This window comes from Camponotus vicinus, unplaced genomic scaffold (genome assembly GCF_025532165.1).
Source record: "Camponotus vicinus isolate PSW18456_S1 unplaced genomic scaffold, iyCamVici1.0 SCAF_1, whole genome shotgun sequence".
NCBI lineage: Eukaryota > Metazoa > Arthropoda > Insecta > Hymenoptera > Formicidae > Camponotus > Camponotus vicinus.
In genome coordinates this window covers 37,382,443-37,402,489 of record NW_028141945.1, presented here as the reverse complement: position 1 = coordinate 37,402,489, position 20,047 = coordinate 37,382,443, and the positions used below count along the sequence as shown (strand labels likewise).

At 38.1% G+C, this 20,047-nt stretch overlaps 1 protein-coding gene across 1 annotated transcript; it reads right to left on the bottom strand.

Annotated features, from left to right (window-relative positions):
* Window positions 1–302: 302 nt before the first annotated feature.
* Eyg (eyegone) lies at window positions 303–18,104 on the bottom strand. The gene is made up of 6 exons (XM_083088513.1): window positions 16,861–18,104; window positions 9,752–9,928; window positions 4,416–4,556; window positions 3,369–3,770; window positions 2,062–2,246; window positions 303–1,874 (listed from the first exon to the last, which is right to left on the bottom strand). Exons 1-6 carry the CDS (start codon window positions 17,336–17,338, stop codon window positions 1,305–1,307), a joined length of 1,953 nt encoding a protein of 650 aa, XP_082944639.1. The 5' UTR covers window positions 17,339–18,104; the 3' UTR covers window positions 303–1,304.
* Between the last annotated feature and the right edge of the window lie 1,943 nt (window positions 18,105–20,047).

Genomic DNA, 20,047 nt, shown 5'->3' with positions numbered 1-20,047 from the left:
ATATCGATTATTTTACGTATTGATGCCCGCAGCAATTTCAATGTAAATCGATAAAGATATGTATAGTTCGGAAAGCAAACACAGAGTGATTAAATCCAAGTTATTGGAGGAAAAACATCTTGCATTTTTCTACTATAGTTCTCTTATCGGTTTTTAATTTCATGCTTTATATACAATCCATGTAATATTTCAGAAAGAAATGAGTCATTAAATACAAAGAATATCGAAAATATTATACTTGATTCTATTTTTTTATTATTATTTATAATTTAGGGCTGGAAGGAAATTGATTCGATCATCGGAGAGATTTATGTAAATTTATTTCAATATAATATATTATATGTTGTGCGAATATATTCGATGGCCAAAAATTGTTTTAGGGGGAATAGTCGGGAAGGAAATTTTTGAAAGAGTTTTTGCGAAAGGAAATGAATGTGTGACGCCAGATATATATATGTGAATATTTACAAAAAATGGATTCATTTAAATAAACGTTATTTTAACAGACACTTCATATATGATTTGTGCTTTCGCTTACGTCTATTAATCAAGTATCTAGATTCTAGATAATGCACACCTCTATTTCATAATGATTCGCTAGGACTAGTTCCGAATGAGCTCGAACAATCTCACTCTTTGCTCGTAATATTATTTTATTCTCGATTCACGCGAGCGGCTCCACAGGTTTTGAGCGAATTAATAGCGCCTCGCTTTTGCCACGCGATATGGATTGCCTACGTAATCTACAACAATAATTACAGTGACACTGATGATGTTGCGTTTTAATATTACATAGATCGCAGCAGTTATATACTCGCAATTGTAATTGTAAGAAATCGTCCGTGTTTGTAATAAGTAGTTCCATAGGTGTTAAAGATTTCAACTGATAGAAAAGAGCCGAACCCGATAATAAAGAAAGAAGAGAGAATATACTAAGTACACGCTGCTGCACCTGACGCTATGCGATGATAATCATCATGATGCAGTTCATTGCTGATGCAGCACGTTATCAATCTATCGCGCGTAAACTGCCGATGTTTCGGATCGACAAGCATATTTCACGGTTAGCTAATCTTACAATTAGTATAATCCGAGCACCATAGAGCAAGAGAACATTTTCTTTCACCTTGCACTTATCGATCACTTGGAGCACCGATAGAATTTACACATTTACGCGATTTATCCGATTGAGATGTATAAATAAATAGCAATATGCGACCGTTCGATATTCCGATCTTATTCAAAAGTGTCACTTGAGAAATTTGACGATCGTATCCGAGACTGAACTGATGTATCACACTTATTTAACGATCGTGCTTCGTTAATTCCAACGGTTGTTGGTCAGTCCAGTGATCCCTCCAAGCGATCGGCGGCGACGACGGCGCATCCTGATCGGAATCCTGTACGTCGATCTCCTCGTCCTCGTCCTCATTCTGATCGTAGCGTATCCTGTGCGCCGATCCCGGTCTCGGGCCAAATCCGGATCCATGTTGCTCGTATACAGGACTGGCTGGTCTCGAGAGTCCGGACGAGTCGTCGCCCACCAGCTGACTGATCATACGGAAGGCGCTGGGTTTCCTCTCCGGTTGCTTGGGTGCCGATTCCAGCCTGTCGATCCTCTCGGATCTGTCGAGATTTGCGTCCCTAGCCGCGGAATTGGCGACAACCGCGCGGAAGGCGCTACTTTCGCCGCCCATGCCGGCGATGGAGCAACCGGATGTACGCTGGCCGATTTCCATAGCGGACGTAGCGGAGTGCGGTTGCTGCTGCGGCTGCGGCTGCGGCGGTGGCGGTGGAGGCGGTGGTGGCGAGCGCTTTAAGAGGTTCATGCGCTGGTGACGACGCCACTTTGCCCGTCTGTTGGAAAACCAAACCTAAGAGTCACGAGTTAGGTCGTTAGAAGACGCTCGTGATCAGGTCGGATAATCGGTAATTCGAGAACGAAGCGACCGTTGCCCGCAGAATCCGCTCCAACGTCAATAAACGATCGAATTAGACCCTGCGTCGTCGCGTCGCTTCTTTTTTCTCTATTTTTTATATCTGCGAGTAGTGGATTCTCACCTGAACGCGCGCTTCCGAAAGTGACGTTTTCGAGGCGAGACGCTCACGCGTCGACACGCAAGGGTAATGCGATCTTTCGAACTCCTTTTCGAGCTCCTCGAGTTGCTCCGGACTGAAAGTCGTGCGATTGCGTCGGAACTTGGGCTGCTCCGAACCGTCTAAACTTCCGTCATCCCCGTCGCCGTCTGCACATTAATAGAAGCACGTTTTCTAATTGTAATCCGTTTGAAATAAAATATTCTTTATTTATTGACGAATTAGCAAAACTTTTAATATATAAAAATATAACTTTGAAATGCATAATTAAGGAGAATTAGAGAATTTAATTTCTATAACGCTCATTTATTGTTGATGCGAAAGTAAATTGATTTAAAAAGAAGATATAAAATATATAATATATTGTACAATGTGTACACAAAGTATAATATTCTAGAAGATTATTGTATAGAAAACTTTTAATAACGCGCCAATATCGCTTTTTTAATTAATTTCTCGTTAATCATTGCGAAGATCGCAAAATGGTAAAGGACTTTTCTACTCATTGTCAGTTTAACCCGCTTTACCTGCATACTTCGGGTGTGTCAAAAATTATCAGACACTTTGTATAACAAACAACCGTTTCTCACTTTTATTGTAATGATTGTATGCAAATCCGGATTTATAATTGCATCTTATCATTCGGAATCTAATCGGACATGTTCAAATTTTTGGAAATATAATACAATTATAATCCGTTTGAAATGAAACATTCTTTATTTATTGACGAATTAGCAAAACTTTTAATATATCAAGATATAACTTTGAAATGCATAATTAAGGAGAAATAGAAAATTTAATTTCTAGAACACTCATTTATTGTTGATGCGAAAATAAATTGATTTAAAAAGAAAATGCAAAATATATATGTTGTACAATGTGTACACAAAGTATAATATTCTAGAAGATTATTTTATAGAAAACTTTTAATAACGTGCCAATATCGCTTTTTAAATTAATTTCTCGTTAATTATTGCGAAGATCACAAAATGGTAAAGGACTTTTCTACTCAGCTTAATCCGCTCTACCTGCACACTTCGGGTGTATCAAAAATTATCGGACACCCTGTATAATAAACTCTTATTGTAATGATTATATGCAAATCCGGATTTATAATTGCATCTTATCATCGGAATCTAATCAAACATGTTCAAATTTTTGGAAGTACAATACAAAATAAAGAATATTTTCATTTTTCTAGGAATAGAATAGGAAAGATTCCGCATATGACATGCCCCGATCTCGAAAGAGTCTACTCTGCCTCGTCCTACCTTGCAGGTATCCTCGCGCGATGACGTCGGCGGCGTGAAGCGCGTGCTCGGAAGTGCCGGCAGCGGACGCGGACGCGGCCGCGGCCGCGGCGGCGGCCGCTCCGGGGCTCAGGGACGGCGGCAGGAGCAGCGCCGACGCGGCCGCGCCGGATATGCCGGTCGCCAGAGGCGGCAGCATCCACGGATGGCCGGCCGCGCCCGCCGGCGCCGGCCAACCCGCCGGCAGGTGGTGGCTCGTCGTCGGATGCTGGTGCGAGTTGAAGTACGGATGCGGCCCGGCGGCCGCGTACAGCCCGTAGCCGGCGGCCCGCGCGAATTCCGCGGCCGCGCGCTCCGCCGCGCGATTCCGCAGGATCCGGTTGATACTGCTGACCGACGGGGCGGTCGCGTTGCTGCACACCCCTGGAACAGCCGGGAGTCGTGTCCGATGTAAAGGTGCCGCGAATATCAAGGATCAAGATCTGATTATAAATGCATAGAGTTTTTAAGACACTTTTTTTTTATTATTATTAATTTTACAAAGGTGATGCAAATTTTGTAAAAAAGTAAATTTTGATCGAATTTTTGGAGCGAAAGTATTGTACCCAGCAAGGGCATTTATGTGTGTCTTAAGGTTTACTGGCAATTGTAATGAGATTCATGTTAGCACGAAGAACAGTATGTGTGTCAAGCAATAAGGTCGCAGAAATGCGTTTCTTAATTCTTTCTAAATTATATGTTATATTCATACGTGTGTCTGTAATCACGAATGGTTTGCATTCGCATGGCTTACAGAGGACGAGCATAATTAAGTAAGAAACACGCTAGTTTATGCATCGCGCTGACGAAGACTTGACGTGACTAAGCGCGTTCCGCGAAAAATCGCGCTCAATGTCAATGTTAGTTAATTTCTTTACACAATTATTACTTTTTTATCGCGTTTTTCGCATTGACATATCTTTTCATCATTATTTATTAGCTTAGCTCGTATGCTTTGATTTATTTTAAATTTATATTTCTTCCAACGATAAGAGCTGGTTCGAGTAAAAGGCGACATTGTTATCTTACCCTCCGAGATTAGCCTCTCTCGAATTTCCCAAGCAAAGATGGTCGGGTTCTCCCTTTTGTATTGCTCGATCTTGGCGACGACAGCCGGTGTCGCTACTTTTGGCTTACTGCCACCGATCAGACCCGGCGGACGCAGTGTACCTGGAACATATGATAAAAGGAACTTCAAGGACGCGATGCATTGGCAAAAGCACTGGCCCCGCGATAAAATCGTTGATAAATGGCACGCCGCAGCATGGCTGCATTTATATTTTGCACCCTATTCGGCAGCTCGGTCACGCCAAAAATCACGAAGCTCGTAATTCCCGAAAATCACGCGATGCACACGCCTCGGAGTCCAAATGTATTTTTGCATGATTAATGCGAACGAGATGGTAATTATAATATTATACACACCGTGTATGATTGTATTATTAGATATAATTTATCGCGTTCGTAGACACATCGATAAACTGCTTCATGTGTATGAAAGATGTGTTAAAGCATTTTTAATATTTTTCAATGAGTATAAGAATTGTGACGTAACAATAAGATACAAAAAAATACAAATGATAATACATGGCATTAGAAAAGTACGGAACAATATTATGCTTAACATCGCGTGCTACCACATTCACGAACAGATATCAATCCTATCGTCGTATCTGGGCGGATTCATGATGCAGCGATTAGGGCAACACGAAGATATCTTATGTAATGAACGTTGTGATACAAGAAAATTATATGCATACGTGTGTAATCGTGTTGGCTTAAGATAATCCGAAATATTTTTAGTATCATTATCGCGCGTCATAAATATCTGTTTAAGAGTTTTATTACACGCTTTGATCAATTGAGTTATGTAATTTATAAGAATTATAGTTTGCCAGATTTTTTTGAAAGTTTTATGAAATGTTTATTATATTTAATATATTTAGACAGAACGTTAACATGTAGTCACAAGCAAGCACATAACATGTATATTATGTCTACTGCTGTCATGTTCTATAGAAACTGAGCTTATAATTTATCAATCCGTGGGAAAGACAATGAATAATGTAGTGATCAATTAGTAATGAATTAATTACTACTTAATTACTACTTAAGAATGAACGCTAAGATGCACAATAGTCCGATGAGCATATTACAAGTATGAACAATTATACATGTAAGTGATTGTGCATTGTTAATAAAAATTGTTGATAAAAAATAAATAGAATGCAATTAATGTTCTACAATTGCGTTTTAATGCATTAGATTAATAGTTCCGAAATAGAGTACAAGTTAATATACATCACTAAAATAATTTTACTTCTATATATCTTGTATACTTTTCCGTACATTAAATTAATTTTATATTAAAAGTTAATTTTTTATTAGTTAAGTTTTTATTGTCTTTCCTCGTGATAAAATCTATAAGATTAAAAAAAAAAAGAAAAGATAAAGAATGAGTAGTTTTTATACAACATTTTGTATAATAATTTTGTTTCTTGTTTAATATCAATTATTATAATATCGTAATAATTAAACATTTAAATATATAATATTAATAAATTAAGACAGGAGTAAAAGGCATTTACGAGCAGACACAAGTTATTAGGTGTGTTAATACAATTTAATATAATTCAATAATATTTGTGCATATCCTTGACAGTGAATGTTAAATACAACACGAATTCAAAAAAACCGAGCACAAGATGTAGGAAAAATAATGAAAATGAAAATTTAACTTTATAACGTACCGAAATCGCAAATACAGTAAAACATTTTTACAACAAAGATCTAAAGTATCGAGGATGACAAACATTAATCTCGTATAGGTCGAGATAATGTCTTATATACCCCGACGAGTATGTTATTTATTATTGTGTTTTTCCGATAGTTTGTCTATAGCTGTAACGTATATTTCGTTTAAACTCTCAGTATCCGTCTGCAAGTTAATTGTAAAATCATGCTTTTTAATATGTAACATCTCTGAAACAAGACGTTTATAATAAAACTTTTCTTTATCAAGAATCTTAACACTATCCCAATCAAAAGCATGATTATAATCGACGCAATGGTCCGCTATAACATACTGTCCCCTTGTATTATTATTAAGACATCTACGATGTTCAGCGATTCTCGTTTTTAAATTACGTTTCGTTTGTCCAATGTACATTGCCTCACATTCTGAACATTTGATATTACATATAATATTAATATCATGACATATTATTTATAAATATTAATTATTATATTTTAATTTATATCGCGCGGTAATAATCTTAACTTGTTTCTTTTTTATATATAATCCCTCTAATTATTATTATTATATTACTTCAAGCTTATACACGATAAATATTGATATAATCTATAGACTGCAATAACAATGATGCATCACATTAGAATATTTCTATTTTTTTATCAATTTTGATAGCTACGAACTTACGTTTAAGATTCTATATAATGTCTCCTGTTTTTCACGAATGACACAATAGAAGCAAAGAAACGAGAGTCACGTTCGCGTGCTAACATTAACGTCAACCATCGAGCATGAAGGGTCTCATCGAGAGACTCGCCTTCCGACCCCAATTACGCGTGGATTCATCGTGGAAGGACGCGTACGTCGCCAATGTGCATGCATGATCCATGATTCGCGTTTCTGTCGTGGCCAGCGCGATCCTCGGGAAGAAACGCGGGGAGAATCGTCCGTCAATTCTGCCGAGAGAGGCCACGAGGTAATGGAAACCAGAGGCGCAGGCAGACTTGAGCAATTATCGGTCGTTAGGTACTATTATTAATAACAATAATGACGGCTAAACCCGGCAGGATATCGCGTGCGCTCCCACGGGTGAAATGCGTGCCGGGTATATAAACGATGTACCCATCTAATAGGTATCCACGCCGCGAGCAAATTCCTTGGCCCGACCTGTTATCTCGGTCTTTCGGTCTCTCCCTCGCTTCATCTTTTGGCCTCTCTCCGTCTTCCCTTCCGTATCTTTCCCTCGATACTCTCCCCCTTGATCTCTTCTCACCCTGACCTCCTCCGCCTTTATTTGCTGCTAGTTCGATTTGCTCCTGGTTTGCTTCTGTGCACGTGTTGCACGTACGTACGTGCGTGCGTAAGACGTAAAAACTTTTGAGCGCCGATCGTCGTTTTTAATAAAAGAAACTGCACGAAGCCAATTTCGTTAGCCGGTTAGGTTACTCACGAGCATGTCCGCCGTGGTTACAGGCGTCGTTACGGGGCGAGAGGAGCGCATTCAGCGCGCGTCGCATGCATGCATTCAGCGAAGAGCTACGTGATCTCTTTTATGAATTGATAATGAGGAATTAGCGTAATTACACGGTGAAGAAGAGCGATATACGATAGAAACCACGAGTAAACAGCCGGAACGCCTCCGGCATTGTCCTCTCGATTGCTGTCCGGTTATCCGGACGATTGTGATAGTGACATGTTAGGATCGCTACAGCACGCTTGAAAAATTTTGCCCATTGAAATCGCGCATTAATTCATTTTTAAGCCGATTCTCCGAGATTCATATAGCAAAGAACTGAAATCGTAGCTTCTGAAGACACGAAAATCAATATAATCGAGTTCCATTTTTAGCTCATATAAAGGATAAGTATTAATATAATATAATTCACACACATCTCGTGGCTACTTTTTTCTCGCACGAAAAACACGAGTCCAAGTGGCTCACTTACGCCGAAAAGTCGACGCGAAATTAATTGTTCGCTGCGTTTAAGTAATTGCTCGACCACGATTACGGTACATTATATACATCTCGAAGTGCCTTGAGGAATCCGTATCCAACGGGATGAAGACATTACCGCCGCGCCGCGAGAGAACAGGCCCCGAACGGTATTTTTACGAGCGGCTCGTAAAGTTAACGAGGATCGTGCCGAGATAGCAGGCAGGTCTACGAGAAAGAGAGAAACTCTCCTCCGACATTTCACGGAGATGCTCGGTGGCTCACTTCCATTTTTTTTTTATTCGCTTCTTCCGGAGCGTGAATTCTCCTTCTCTCTCTCTCTTTACTGCTTTTTCCATATCTTTCTTGGCTTCCTTGTTTTTCTGGTCCTTCCTCAAATGTGAGCTTCTGATGCTCGATTTCCGATCTCGTTCGAGACTTGAAATTTTCGCGAGTTTTACCATACGATCTTTATATGGCGGTCCAAGACACAAGATACGAAAGAGCAGCGCAAGTAGTCATGAAAAGTGCGAATGCCGGAAAGTACAAGACATAGTTTGTTGAGCGATTAAATAGTTGTGTTGTAAATGAGATATAAATTTTTACTATGTTTCATAAAGAAAAGATTAACTTTACGAAGTCCATAACATAACACACTATATACATAATATAATGCTCTAGAAAATTATAATATACTCTATAAAAAAAGTCATAAAGACGCGAGAGTTTAGAGAACGTTTATCAGATTAAGAAATTCGCTGGAATACAGGGGAGTTAATGATTGGCGCAATCATTGACGAATTATTCGTGTTGCCGAGGTGCTGAAGACTAAAGAAGTTCGCGTGAAAGAAGCGGTTATTACGCGTTAATTTTCGCGAGCTAACGAGCTTCGAGCGGCCGATTCCGCCCTTCACGACGCTCATTACATCTGACCGTGCTCCACGAATGCATTCGGTGTTGTGTGTTCTTTGTTCTTTGCTTCGCTCGAGATATTAACGCGTTTGAAGTCGATGGTTGCCGCCAAACCTATAGCGAAAAATATTAAATAATGTATATTAGGTAAATTGATGCAAAATAAAATTTAAATAAAATTATTCATTTTCTCTGGAATGTTTTCAAATGCAAATTAAAGAAAATAAAAATATTTCTTTTTAAGTAAAAAGATAATGTATGTATTTGTATGTCTATGTATGTGAAAGAAAAAGATACGATCATTATTTTTATCATAAAAATGCTTAAAATTTTTATTCGATAAATATGACAAACCTTTTGCATCAATTTAATAATTTTCATCTTTGAAAACTACCTTTATACATCCTCTATTTCTTTTTTCCTTCTCTAAAGGGGTCGGTGATATTTCCGAGATATAGAAATGGATTTCTACCCTGACTTTCCATCAAAATTACGTACGTACGTAATGCCTACGGCGTTCGATACTCGCGATAGGCATAGGGCTGACGACATAATGGCGATATGTCAACGGAGTAGTTCTATACATAAGTTCTCGTATTCGGAATGCCACTCAATAATTTGCATATTCTTATCGTCAACGATATAAAACATACAATGCAGTGTGTAATATCGAATATGTATATTATATATACCATGAACGCAATTCTTTTGGGGTAAACTTCCTTTGTAAAAAATCATAAAAATACGCTTCACAAAATTAAGACTTACCTAAAAGTTTCGTGACGACTGCGCCCTGCTGATTTAAGGACAACACGTGATTGGCAAGATCATTGTAGTGTCTTAGTGCTCCTAATCCGTGCGATAATTCGATTAGACGTTGTCGCGATGCGCTGCCGTTATTTCCGCTCGCGAATGGACCCGCTGTGCAGTTTTGCAAATTCACGCCTGTAATCAGAGAAAAGTTTTATTGTGCATAACAATAAAATTGTGCTGAATAATTAATAGTGATTATTTGGAGACAAGACGTTGGTTTATCTTTAACAATCACAATTTTATCACATTTCTGTATTGTTAACTACCTCCGTAAACAAGTTAAGGAGATTCAAATGATGATTTTACGGTTCGAGATAATCGGAAATTTTTTCACAAAGATCTTCGCGATCTTCGAAGTTAGTTAAACGCTCCGTTAAATTAACAATCGCCTGCGTAATCGCTGTGACGAAAGTGGTCACGGTCAGATATCTCTTCAGATTCGGGCGCATTAATTTAAACTGATGCAAGCGATCTCGCGATCCCGTTATTGATGCCGTCTTCCAGATTATTGAAAGCGCAGTCAGAACACCTGCCAGTCACAAAGTGTGATTAATAATTTATTTCCATACACTTTTAGTAGAAATCGAAGGCACTCGATGCTTCTTGCATTTCAGAATTGTTTTGCATTCTTTTTACATTTTTTATAGCAATATATCGTGTCATATTGCAAAAGAAGTTTAATTCTCACAATCCGCATTTATGATCCTTAGATTGTTATTGATGTGTCAATCAATACAAGTTAATTAGTATTTAAAAGTAATTTTAAATCTAACAAAAAATTATTCTTTTTGTTCATCGTTTATTTTATATTAATATAGTGTATTAATATTTGACTAACGATATCAGTTAATATAATATATGTATTTGTCGTAGGTATTGTGTACTTGATATGCGTAAGATGTTCGAGTTTCGTTTATTACATACGACTGTAATTGTATAGATATGTGACTCCACATTAGTCAGGTCAACGAAGATTGTCGTATTGTTTCGAAAGGATACGCACGAATAAGTTTTCTTTGTGGATTTACAGAATGATATGTCTTCAGGACATTTTTCGAACAGACTCGAGTCGAAATTTTTCTTTTACTTTCAATCTCAATTTTTAATTTCATATTTATTATGATTACTCATTTATTTCATGATTATTTATTTATTACTTTCAGCAGTCACATCATTCTTTTTTGAAATTATAATTTTATCGAAAATTGCTGTCTTAAATTTCTAAACTTTCTCTTTTCGTTTATCTGTCTGAAATACAAAGTAAGAATTCAATTTCAACATCAATTAAACCTCTATCAAAATCTTTTAGAATCTACATAAAAGTAATATGATAAAAATTGAAAATTGTAAGAGTAAAATTTTTCGGAGAAAGATAATGATCGGATAAAGGTAAAGAATTATTTATCTCAACTATCAAACTGGAGACTTAATCGTCTATTTAATTTCGAGTAATTGAGTATTAGTCGAGTGTTAAGGCCGAGCATGTGATTATGTATCTATGTTAAGCAAAAGATTGACTTACAGAAAATAATTTTAAAAGAGAGAAAATTGTAATTATATAGCATCCAGTAAAATCATGGTAGAACGAAACGAACGTTTAAGTTAAATCGATGCGAGCTTAAGGATAATATGAATAATAAATGTGAAATATATACACACATATAGATGTTAATTACCGTGCCAACAGTGCAATCAAAATTATGATGTACTTATTTGCAGGCTTAGCTTTCTCATAATCGCGCTGTCGACTAATCTTAATGACGTTTAGCGCAGCTCATCGCAATTTACGATCGGTGTGATACGGCAATATTAAGAGCGTGAAGCAACTGTCATTTTGCAAATGGTGAGCGCAAATTACTTTTTAACTCACGTAAAGAGACCAACAATCAGGGAGAAGAACCATCGAGTGAAATTAAAATTCCGAGTGTCGGCAGAAAACAGGTTCGTCGTGCTCATTTGTATCGCGTTGTTTTAATTGGTTTTAACGGATGGATCGTGCGCAAAAACATTACAATTCGTTTACATAGTGAGAATGTTTAATTAATTCCCTTATGAGCCCGGATTACCAATTATCAGTTAATATAATATAATATATTAATTTGGCATAAAGATATCTTATGCAGATCTTTTGTAATTTGCTATACGATCGACCGGCCATTTTTGCAGAATTTAACGATGTTAATATAGATTTCCTCATCGAAATCAAAATTTAGTTAATTCGATTAATTTGAAGGAGAATAATCGATGCAATAATTTTTGCATGTGATTATTGTAATTTTATTAGGTTATTATATTTATTTTTTTATTAAATTTTTAATGCGTTATTTTATTACATTTTTTTGTGCGTTAAATTTATACATTAGATTATTTTAGACAATTTTGCGCTCTTCGTCTTTTTGCCATATTTTTAATTTTTTAAAGATTTATTATCTTCCAAAGCAATACGATTATATTTAAGAAAAAATTATTTCAAAATTTATCAAAATAATTGAAAAATCTATAATTTTAAAAACTTTTTACATTAATGATTAAATGTCTCGTAATACAAATCATGACAGTTTAATTAAAAATAAAAGTGTTTTCAACATCTCAATTATGTTTTTAAAATTTCCGGGAAATTGATTGCAAAACTGAAATGCCACTGAAGTTATTTAGTGGGGAATTTTGGTCGCGACGATTGCTCGAATAAAATTTACGCGAGTCCTGCGAGTCTCGCACCCGTTCCATCCGCCTAAATGGCACATCGGACGCGCATTCCGCGCTCGTTTCGTGTCAAAGCGATCGGAGGTGTCGTGAAAACGAAAGTAGCCGATGCACAGAAAGAAATGCGTCCCGTCGTTGCATCGACACCAAGCGGAAACCGGTTCTGAGCGAGTTCTGGCATCAGTCCTCGCGGTATAATTCGTCCGTATATTTGAAATCGCCGCCGGTAAAGCCCGATCGCTTGACACGTCGTAATAGATAATACATAGATAGAAAAACTGGAAGGCCGATCCTCTTTCTGCGAGCAGAAACAACTCGATCGCTCTCGATGAGTGGTTTTATCTGGGCCAAGCCCGCAGAAATGGTTTCAAGTGAAACATTTTGTCGCGAGTTGTTGTTTGCTGACGACGTGCGCGAATCAAGTCAATTCTTAAGCCAACTCGTTTGTGAAATAAATAAAAATAAAATGCAACAAGAATTAAATCATTCAGAAAGAATGTTACAAAGTGGATGATAAACTTCGTGTGTATGGGATGAAAAGAAGAATAAATATATAATAATTGCGAATATAAATTCAAAACATAAGATGTACATGTGTCTGTCTTTATAGGTAATTTATCGCAATTTATAATAATTCCACATCACGTAGTAGTAGAACCTTGCAAATAAAATCTAAGCGATTTATGAGTTATTTAGATGCAAAGTGAAATTCGTTGAAGGACGGATCAGTAGTTTACATTCCAAAGTAATGGTAAAGTCTGGTAAAAAAAATCTTATATCTATGCATTATCAGATTTAAATTTATAAAAATAATGTTAAGAATGAAATTGTACACGATAATCGATAAAGAACATATATATGTATAATTATAAGTGAGCATTTTACATAATAACTTGATGATTAGTGGCGTTTATGAGAGACAAGATGGTACCGAGTCGGGGAGAGGAATTCATTTACAGATGAAGATATTTATTTCTTGACACTTTCCGTAAACATAGTCTAGGGTGTAATTATAAAACCTTGAAATAGGACTGCGTTATGCGTTGTGCGTCATCGTAATAGTGTCTAATTGCTATAAATTTCATATTTATAAACGTCATGCATTAGTCTGTGTATATTCGCATCTTACTTAAGTTGTTTTATTAATATTATAGCAGGTAAAGAGATAGTTTTATATCACAATTAGCGTTAAACGTGCAATGAAATAGGCAAATCATTATTTTTATTTAATCGCGAAGGATCTGCAATTGTTACTACAATTAATAATGACTATAAACGCGAATCATTATGATAAACTTAAAAGTGTCGAATAGAAAGTTTAATGTTGTATAATGAAGGTAAGAACGTATAATGCAAAAAAAGATTACATTTATGATGAAATTGTAATCTGATACTCAATAAAAACATTTCACGTATAATTAGTACATATCTTTTTGCCAGAATTTTTAATGATTAATCGTCGAAACTATGTATTAGATAGCTATTAGAACTCAAGGTATATTTATTCTAAAATTCTAAATGCGATAAAATTCCGCAGTATCATTGTTTACGCTGTCAAATATCGAGAATAACTCGTATTAAATCCTTAAATTGAATTAAGCAAGAGCTTTTTATCTACCACATCGAATTTATTGCAAGTTTTTAATTTGCGATTATTACCACTAGTTCAATTTAAGAGAATCATCAATAAAGATACAGTTCAAAATTTAATGCACGTAATGTACATAAGACTTGACGGATTTAATTTTGATGAATGTTACATGTAATCAAGAGAAGATTCATAATTAGTATATATCTTTGTTTATAGTTTAAACGATTAGGATAAGTGTACCAGAATGTGTGGGAAATTTTTTTAATGCTCTTATCTTTTCTTTTCTGCTCATTCACGAACACAAACATTTCTTATATGGTGCCTATCTCAAAATGATCTAGATATAATTTTAAAACCTTGCGTTTCTGAAACAAAATATTCCACGAAGCGCAAACGCGAGAATCGAGTTGAGTAGACCGACGGATATTGAACGAAAGTGATACTTACGAGAGTGTTAGAGAAGATTCTAAAGAAATATATTGCAAACGCATTAAAACCGATTTCAAACAAGTGCGATTTTGAGCAACTTCCGTATTGCATCTCGGCAAATGTCAACAACGCAAATAATTTCCGACATCGTAAGTGCTGCACAAAATTACTTTATATTCCATTATCAATTTTGCGAATTAACATCTTGAGAAAGAAGCGACTCTGGTAAGCGTTGAAAAACTATAGAAAAATCCGTGAGAATAATTAAATATATATATTAAATATATATGTGCGATAATTAAATATATATGTTGTAGGCGCATATCTTTTATTTCTTCAGCAATTATACGAAATGACATAGAGAAAAGTGAGAATCTGATTGTAACAAGTACATTTTCACTCTCATATCTTCCTCATTTGTTGATAATTTAATTAGCGACTGAAAAGTCGTTAATTAACAATCAGTCGTTGATAATGAACTGTAAACGACTGAAAAGTTGTAAATTAACAATCAGTCGTTGATAATGAACTGTAAACAGAACGACCTTAGATCGAGAAGAATCTCAAAAAGAATTTTATTTCCCAATTCATATATGTAGTGTAGAGTGTGTTGACCTGGTATCGTAGATACTTGTATTTAGGAACTGGTATTGGACCGCTTGTTTAATATGCATGTTTTCGACATGATGAAAGAAAGAAAGAGAGAAAGAGAGAGAGAGAAAGAGAGAGAGAGATCAATGTCACGGCAAATCTAAATCTTGGAAACAGAAATTATACATGTTCTTTTCACGATTTATTATGCTATTATAATTTTTAAATCGAATTAATTATTTTGCGTTTAATAGTTGTGATTAAAATTTCATAAAGCTTAATCTTTCCGAGATTATTATGTGTTTTCAGAAGCGTGAAATGGTCCAATTATTGTTAGTTGGGAGACGAGTCCTGTACAGGTGCTCGGCTGTACAGGTGTTCGATGTTAATTGCGGTTGCCATCCTATATCGAAAGGTTCACGCGGCGAAAGATCGTGAGGCGATTCATAATTCAATTAGTTACTTGGTTATCTTTCATCGAGAAACAGATATAATCGATATACATTCATTACATTTGTCATCGCGCGTACTGCATATTTAACTTTCACGCTATCAAAAATGTATAATGATTAAATGTTTATTAGTTGCATAATGAAGATGACTTTTCACTCTTCTTTTGAATGCAAATAAGAAATTTGATTCAATTCATATTTTTGATTTATTTTATTGACTTTATTAAATTGTCTTTAATGACTGAAGATAACATATTTAACGATACAAATAAATCATACATACATCATATAATTATGTAATATGTATTATATTATTAATTATAGATTATATAATATCGTTATAATTATATATAATCAATAATATAATATATGCAATAAAATATAATTAATAATAAAACACTGTGTGTATTTCCGGGAAAAATTTAGTTTACTTGTACATCATCTTTCAGTCGAGATTTACAGTAAAAACTAATATGATAATATCTAAAAACTAATATGATATATAATTTGAAGAAAACTTGACATGTTATCAGAAATATTATTTTCCGCTCATTAATTTCAGAGAATTTTCGTCGTTTCCACGTACTCATTATTTTGACATTTCATCGATTATTGTCTTTATCTTCGATAGTCCCGAAAGTGTATTCAGGTGTTTGAATGAGGTCTGTTAAACAACGGTCTTAAATTTGAATAACGTTGTCGTGCAATTTTGTTGTAATAAAGTGCATGGAATACACGATTGTAAATAGTGACGCTATGTGTGACGTGTTCCGTAATTATCGATTTATTGCGGCACAACGGAATTAATTGGCTCTTCATTGCTTACACACGCGCGTTTGTCTTATCTTAGATATCCGAAACTGAAGAATGTATCATAATGATCAGTATGAAAACGTACGAAATATGTCTCTAACAAAAGCTATTGCGTATTTTTTTAGTAGATATCAAAATTTATTTCATCGTACAACAGATATATTTATCGCGACAAATTAAAATACTTGAGAAATTATGAAATATTTGCCTTATCATGATTCATTTCGAACGTTCGCGAGAAAATTATTTTAACGAGTGCAATGCACCTGATGATCTTCTTTGTTATCAAACGGTTAAAGGAATAATATTTTCAATCATATCAAACACACACAATGGCTGTTTTAAACGATTATTCGATGATTAAAAATTGGTTAACTAAACTACCGTAAAAACTCGACAAAAGAAAAAGATTCGTGAAGAATATCGTGGAATGAGACGACGATAATAATCGGGTCCGATTCGAGTAACTGAATATTCCCACTTACTATCGATCAGGGAGACCGGTACGTTCATCTGCTGATGATGATGCGCCGTCGCATGTTGATGATGATGCGGCGGATGGATCTGCAGCAGATGCGATCTCGTTTGGGAGAAGGTCGGTGACGGTGGCTCCCAAGGTCGAGCGACCCCGGTGCTGACGGGAACGTCCTCGTCCTGACAGCAAAATTTGTCGCTCGCGCCCGAGGTGGTAGTGCCGGCGCAATTCGCGACCCTGTGTCCATCATTGTTGTTGTTGTTGTTGCTAATTTCCCCGTTATTGTTGTTGCTGTTATTATTATTATTACTGTTGCTGCTGTTCGCGAGGCGCGTGGTGGTCGCGCCCGTCGCAGGGCTACCACTACCACTAGCACTGCCACTGACACTACCACTGCCAATGCCGTCGACTTGCACCATTTCGCTGTCGATCGCAGCAGCCGACTTGGCAGTACCAGGAGGGGTCGCGACGCCGCCACCGATCATCATCACCAGACGATCTCACCTCCACCCCCTCCACGCTCAGCGCAACGGCTCCTCCCTCTTCCGCTCTTCCTCCACCTCTGCGTATGCACCACGTCTATCCTCGGCTCGTTCTCGTGCCTCGTTTCGCAGCCGACGAATTTTCCGCTGTCTTCCGCGTCGACTCTCCTCCGCCGATTCGACAAACAATCGAAACGCCGACGAATGTCTTCGAGCGCGAGTTAATGTGTCATCTGGGAGTCCTCGCGTTCGGAGCAAACCGCTAAGGATATTTATGCTTCTCATTATGCGTCGGGCAATATCGTTGCGCAGACATTTTCCGATTTTTACACGAATAAAGTTGGTAATCTAGTTTCAGTCACCTGTCGGTTGCGCGATACTAAACTTCTTATATTCCTTTTCTATTACAATTGTCTCATTCTTATGTATGTCAACACAATAAGAGTTTGATAGGAATTTAATATACATTCGTTGAACGACCGCAGTTCCCATTTATCCCAATCCTCACTTGGTCCTCATCACTTGTCACGTGTGCACCATCAGCCACTATCCTCCGGCAGAGACATAGACATGCCTGCGCGATTAGTCACGTGGCACACGAGTCACTGCGGATGTCCTACGGATCCGTTCAGCGGAGCGGTGTGATCTCTCGTTTACTCGTGCGATGACAATCACGACGCATCGCGACGCGAGCTTTTACGTCGTCGCGATACCCGAGCCTAGTCGGTCGAGGTGCCGAGCAGCCGAAGGCGCGGAATGTTGGAGCGCAAGCGCCTTCAACGAAACTCGTGACCACGTCCTCCTTCTCTACCTCCTCCTGCTCCACCACCTCCTCCCCCTCTCCGTGCTCTTTTTCGCGTGTCGATCGCCCTCTCGCCTCTTCCGCCTATGAAGGCTCCCTTCTCCAATGACGGGCAACGAGGACTACGCCAGCGGGGTAACTTGCTCGCGCTCCGTCGGATTCGAGCGGATTGCCTTCCGTTCGGGGTTTCGAAGCGCACCCAGACTAGCCTTATCCCCACCGTTCCCCTCCAGTGGTCGGGAGAGACTCGCCTCTGCTCGCCGAGGTGAGATCAAGATTTAATGTGACGTGCGACTTGCCTGGTCACCTCGCACACACGACCGATTCCCTCGCGTTCCTCCTCTGTCCACCACGAGAGCTGTCTCTCTCTCTTTCTTTTTTCCCAATGTACCAGTTATCGAGACTTTTTACCCCTCATGTAGATTTTCACAGAGTATTCAAGAGATTCCTGGAATATAAGAACAAGTCTTTCAGCAGAAGATGACGAGAGCGATTACTCTTCTCTTTCTTCTCGCTTCCGTCTCTTTCCTCCTATGATTTTTCCACCGTGCACTACTTTTCTCGTCACGCGATCAAGGTGTCGATCCTCTTCGTGTCCGGTGGAAAAGAAATGAAAAACTCGTACAACGCAGTTTCAGTTCATCTTTATGAGAACTTCCGTTATTAGAGAAGGTGTAATGTATCGATAACGCGGTTGCTCCCTTCAAGATTCTCTTCTCTCCGGACGAATAACGCGGGACAACCTGCTCGCACTCCGCCGTATTCGAACAGATTGCCTTCCGCGCTGCGCTCAAAGCGCGCCCAGACTAGTCTTACCCCCACCTTCTTTTCCCGCGAAAGCCTCTGCTCTCCGCTGCTTCTACCCACCTTGAAGATGAGATTAAGATTTAAGGCGCCGCGTGCTACGGTGGCGGCGAAGACGAGGGAAACGAATACGAGGAAGGCGGTCGAAGACATCAGAAGCTGCTGATTATACCAGGCCGGAATGTAAAGGGTGGACGCGGGGCGGAAAACACCGGACACTGGGGGAACCCTCGCGAGGCCTAGTCGATGCGCGCACAAGTGTGGTGGGGACCGGGCATCGTGGGGATGCATGATAAAAAAGAGAGAGAGACGGAAGCACAAAGAGAGAGAAAAGAGAGAGAGAGAGAGGAAAAAAGAGCTGGGTAAAGTCAGCCAAGTGCGCACAACAAGCCGCGCATCTGAGCTTACCCAACGCCCATCGACCATTACCAAGACGATCCACCAATTGGGCGATCCGGTAGCCGCCCACTGATCTGGTCGCTCTCCCACGCTTTTAAAGAGCGACCTTTCGCTCTTCTTCGCAACCGGCGGGAAGCGTCGTCGCGATCCTCGCCGGCCGTTGCCACGGTTGCCGTGTGCAATTTTGGTATACGTTGATGTCGGACATGGACACCACGCTTGGGGATAACCGATTGGTGCGCGGTTGGTACCGGCACGTTGCACTTGCTTAGCCTGGCCTAGCCTTTCCACACGAATGAAACTGGAGTACGAGGTAATCACCCGACAGTACACTGTCTAGGGAAGTTCTATCTCCCTAAGTATTCCGGAGAAAGGTCTATTTATATCGCTCTCGAGATTATCTGTAAATTGTCGGTTACTAGTGGAATCTGATTCTGCCAATCGTTGACTGACGTAGTATATTGAACGTATTTGGGAGTGAACCTTCTCTTTAAAAGCGACCAATTCAGGTACAAAATGTGCTCTTCGTTGTTCTAATTGTCGTTTTAATAAAAGGATAGAAAATATATACAAACATATATACATATATAAAATAAAATATATGATATGTATACATATATCAGAACTTTCAAGGGTTACCCTTTAATTCTCACAATTTGAAAACGACTTCTTAATTTTTACTCCATTTTTATAATTAATTTTTAAACTAA